Here is a 3,048-nt window from a genome sequence, read left to right on the forward strand (position 1 = left end):
ATACATATATATATATATATATGTATATGTATATATGTATATATATATATATATATGTATGTATGTATGTATATGTATATATGTATATATATATATGTGTGTGTGTGTGTGTGTGTGTGTATGTATGTATGTATGTATGTATGTATGTATATATACCTAGTCTTCGAAAATTAAAAAATAAAACACAAATTATTCTTTTGAGATAAATAAAATAAAAAATCAATTCTATTGATGGGATGGTGGTTATCCATCTCTATGGTTTATCTAAAGCAACTTGAAATTAATCGCAATTTCAATATTATCCATGATTTTAATTGTATAAACAAATCTCAGTTCCGCTATTTTGAATACTTATTTTAAAAAAAGCAGTACACATAAAGGTCGATGAGCACAAAATTAAACACCAAAATAAGCACATCACTTAACTTAAACATGGTCCAGTTTCCATTACTAAAGAAGCCACTACAAAATAGATTTAGAATTTTCGCTAATAATAAATTTTATCCTATTTCAAGTTTACCACTAAAGCAACATTTTTTGATGATGATGAAGAGTATTCTCTCACAATATTTGTTGGCAGGTCGGCTATCAATACATATATCGAATTTAATTATCTAAAATATTTTGTATATTGTGTTGTGCGAAGAGATAAAACAGAAAAAGAATCAGCCTTATTTTATGTGGATTTGGACACAAACTCATGAACATAGAAAATATATTTTTATTAATTAGTTCTGTTATTTACTAAGTATGAAACATAAAATATAAAGTTAGCTACAGAAAATATAAAATTAGCTACAGAATTTTTTAGTAGTCCCTGATTAATCGATAACTAAATAGTTTCTAACTAGTGTTATAAATACTCTGATTGAATTAATTTCATACATGAATTTACTAAGCAAGTATTTGATAATGCAAAAAAGGAAAGTAGATGAAAATCAATATCTTGAGTACTCCAAAAATCATGAATTACTTCAATAAAGTACAAAGTTTTGTTTTATAAACTATTTCCAAATGGCATTTTATCATGCAATGCAGCCCTGCTAAGCACACACCTCAATCTTCCTCCCATCTATATTATCAACTAACTATTTTGCCTATTTTCCCTCACCGCTAGACTAGTTTCCTAGCTAACTCTCCTTGAATTAATTGATCTCTTTCTTATGGCTTCTAACAACAACAGCATTTTCTTGTGAAATATCTTGAGTGTAGGCATAACTATGCAGCTAGATCTCATTGTTATGTACTTGATGGTTGTGGTGAATTTTGTCCAACTGGTGCCCCTGAAACCCTTGAATCCTTCATCTGTGCTACTTGTCATTGCCATCGAAATTTTCATAGAAAAGTTGTCGTGGATTTAGAGAATGGGGTGGAGAGTCCCATCATTTCTATTAATCATCCTAGCCACGGTACTTGTTGAAATCACAAAGATCAATCATACTTTTTTCAACAGATATATCTCTCACTTGTTGATTTGATTTTTTTCGTAGGTTAAATGTGACTCATCAGATCATCATGTGTATAAATATGAGCTCTTTTTTTTTTTTAGGGAAATCTTTAAATTGTACATCCGTTGTCTCTTTCTAAAGGTATGGTAGAGAGGCTTAAAAGGTGGACAATCCTTCAATGAAGACCTAACGAGAGGCTGAATTCAAAAATACCCAAAATCCACAAGAATCGTACGAACATCTATGTATCGTTGCAAGGAACCTTGGCTTCAGCTCTCGTCACCTCATTCAATCCTGTAACACTCCAAAAATCCATGTCATAAGCTAGATCCTCACATGATAAACTAAACCTTAGAACACTGTTTCTAAGCCTAAAATAATATTTATAAACCATTTAATATTTTTTAGAGTCAAGGCGTCAAGAAACGTCCATGACGTCCGGAAACTAGCTAAATCGAACTAGTTGACGTCCCTATGTTTGGTGAAGGTTTGGGAGGGTCATATGAAGTCTAAAACTAATAAAAAAAACTTCAAATAGGTAAAATATAGTATAAAGGATCCAAACGTCCAGTAACGACTCCCCAAGGACTGGTCGAAGGGTCCTTGAGAAGGACCCAAACCTTGGCGAGCAAGCTGCCAAAGAAGCTTGCGGCAACCTAGAATTGAAGGTCACTGCGCGAAAGTTTTCTAGCGATGCATGCACTCCACGAGGTCCACTGCCTCAACCCGGATTTCAAAAATAAAATGTGAAATTGACCCGACGCATAACCACTTCCCAGATTCGTTGAAATCGTATTTTAAGCATTTTGACTTCACCAAAAAACCCATTTAAGTGAGGGGTCTTTTGGGTAATTTAGGGAGAAACTATATATTTACTAAGTGTCACGACCCAAAACGGGTCGCGAGTGGCACCCACACTTATCCTACTATGCGAGCGAACCAACCAATCTAAACCCCAACATTTCAACCATAATAAAACATAATATAATGCGGAAGACTTAAAACTCATTAACGAAATCAATTAAATAACTTCTAAAAACTCAATACTTATTGTTCCCAAAATCTGGAAGTCATCACCACAAGAACATCTATCCTCAAATTACTAAATCTAAGAATATCTAGGAAGCTAAATAAATAAACAGCTAGTCCATGCCGGAACTTCAAGGCATCAAGACATGAAGAAGAAGATCCAGTCCAAGCTAGAAGCATTAGCTCACCCTGAGATCTGACGTGAAGAAGACTGGCTAGAGTTGCGGTTGGGTTGAAGATGATGGCACGTTTGCTGCACTCCACAATTAACAAAGAAAAACAAATACAAGTAGGGGTCAGTACAAGGCACAAGTACTGAGTAGATATCATCGGCCAACTCAAAATAGAAAGCAATATATTTCAGATAATAACATAAAATCAACTAATATTCTTAACAGGTGACAACAACATTTACCATAACCCTTGGCCACAACACCAAGCACATCTATGAGGACTCAAGCCTCCACACCATACTCATTTGGGAAACAGGTTCTTTAGATTGAGTATATTAACATATTTCAAGATTCATTCTCTTTACTATCCTGGTGTCGGAACGTGACACTCCGATCCA

At 34.0% G+C, this 3,048-nt stretch overlaps 1 protein-coding gene across 1 annotated transcript in view; it reads left to right on the forward strand.

Moving 5' to 3' along the window:
- Positions 1-3,048, forward strand: part of LOC107023026 (zinc-finger homeodomain protein 4-like) — a 17,284-nt gene that overhangs the window by 1,329 nt on the left and 12,907 nt on the right. The window contains 1 exon segment of the mRNA XM_015223588.1: positions 1,184-1,413. Within this exon segment, the coding sequence (XP_015079074.1) occupies positions 1,184-1,413 (230 nt within the window).

The sequence above is a fragment of the Solanum pennellii genome, chromosome 1, assembly GCF_001406875.1.
Source record: "Solanum pennellii chromosome 1, SPENNV200".
Taxonomy (NCBI): Eukaryota; Viridiplantae; Streptophyta; class Magnoliopsida; order Solanales; family Solanaceae; genus Solanum; species Solanum pennellii.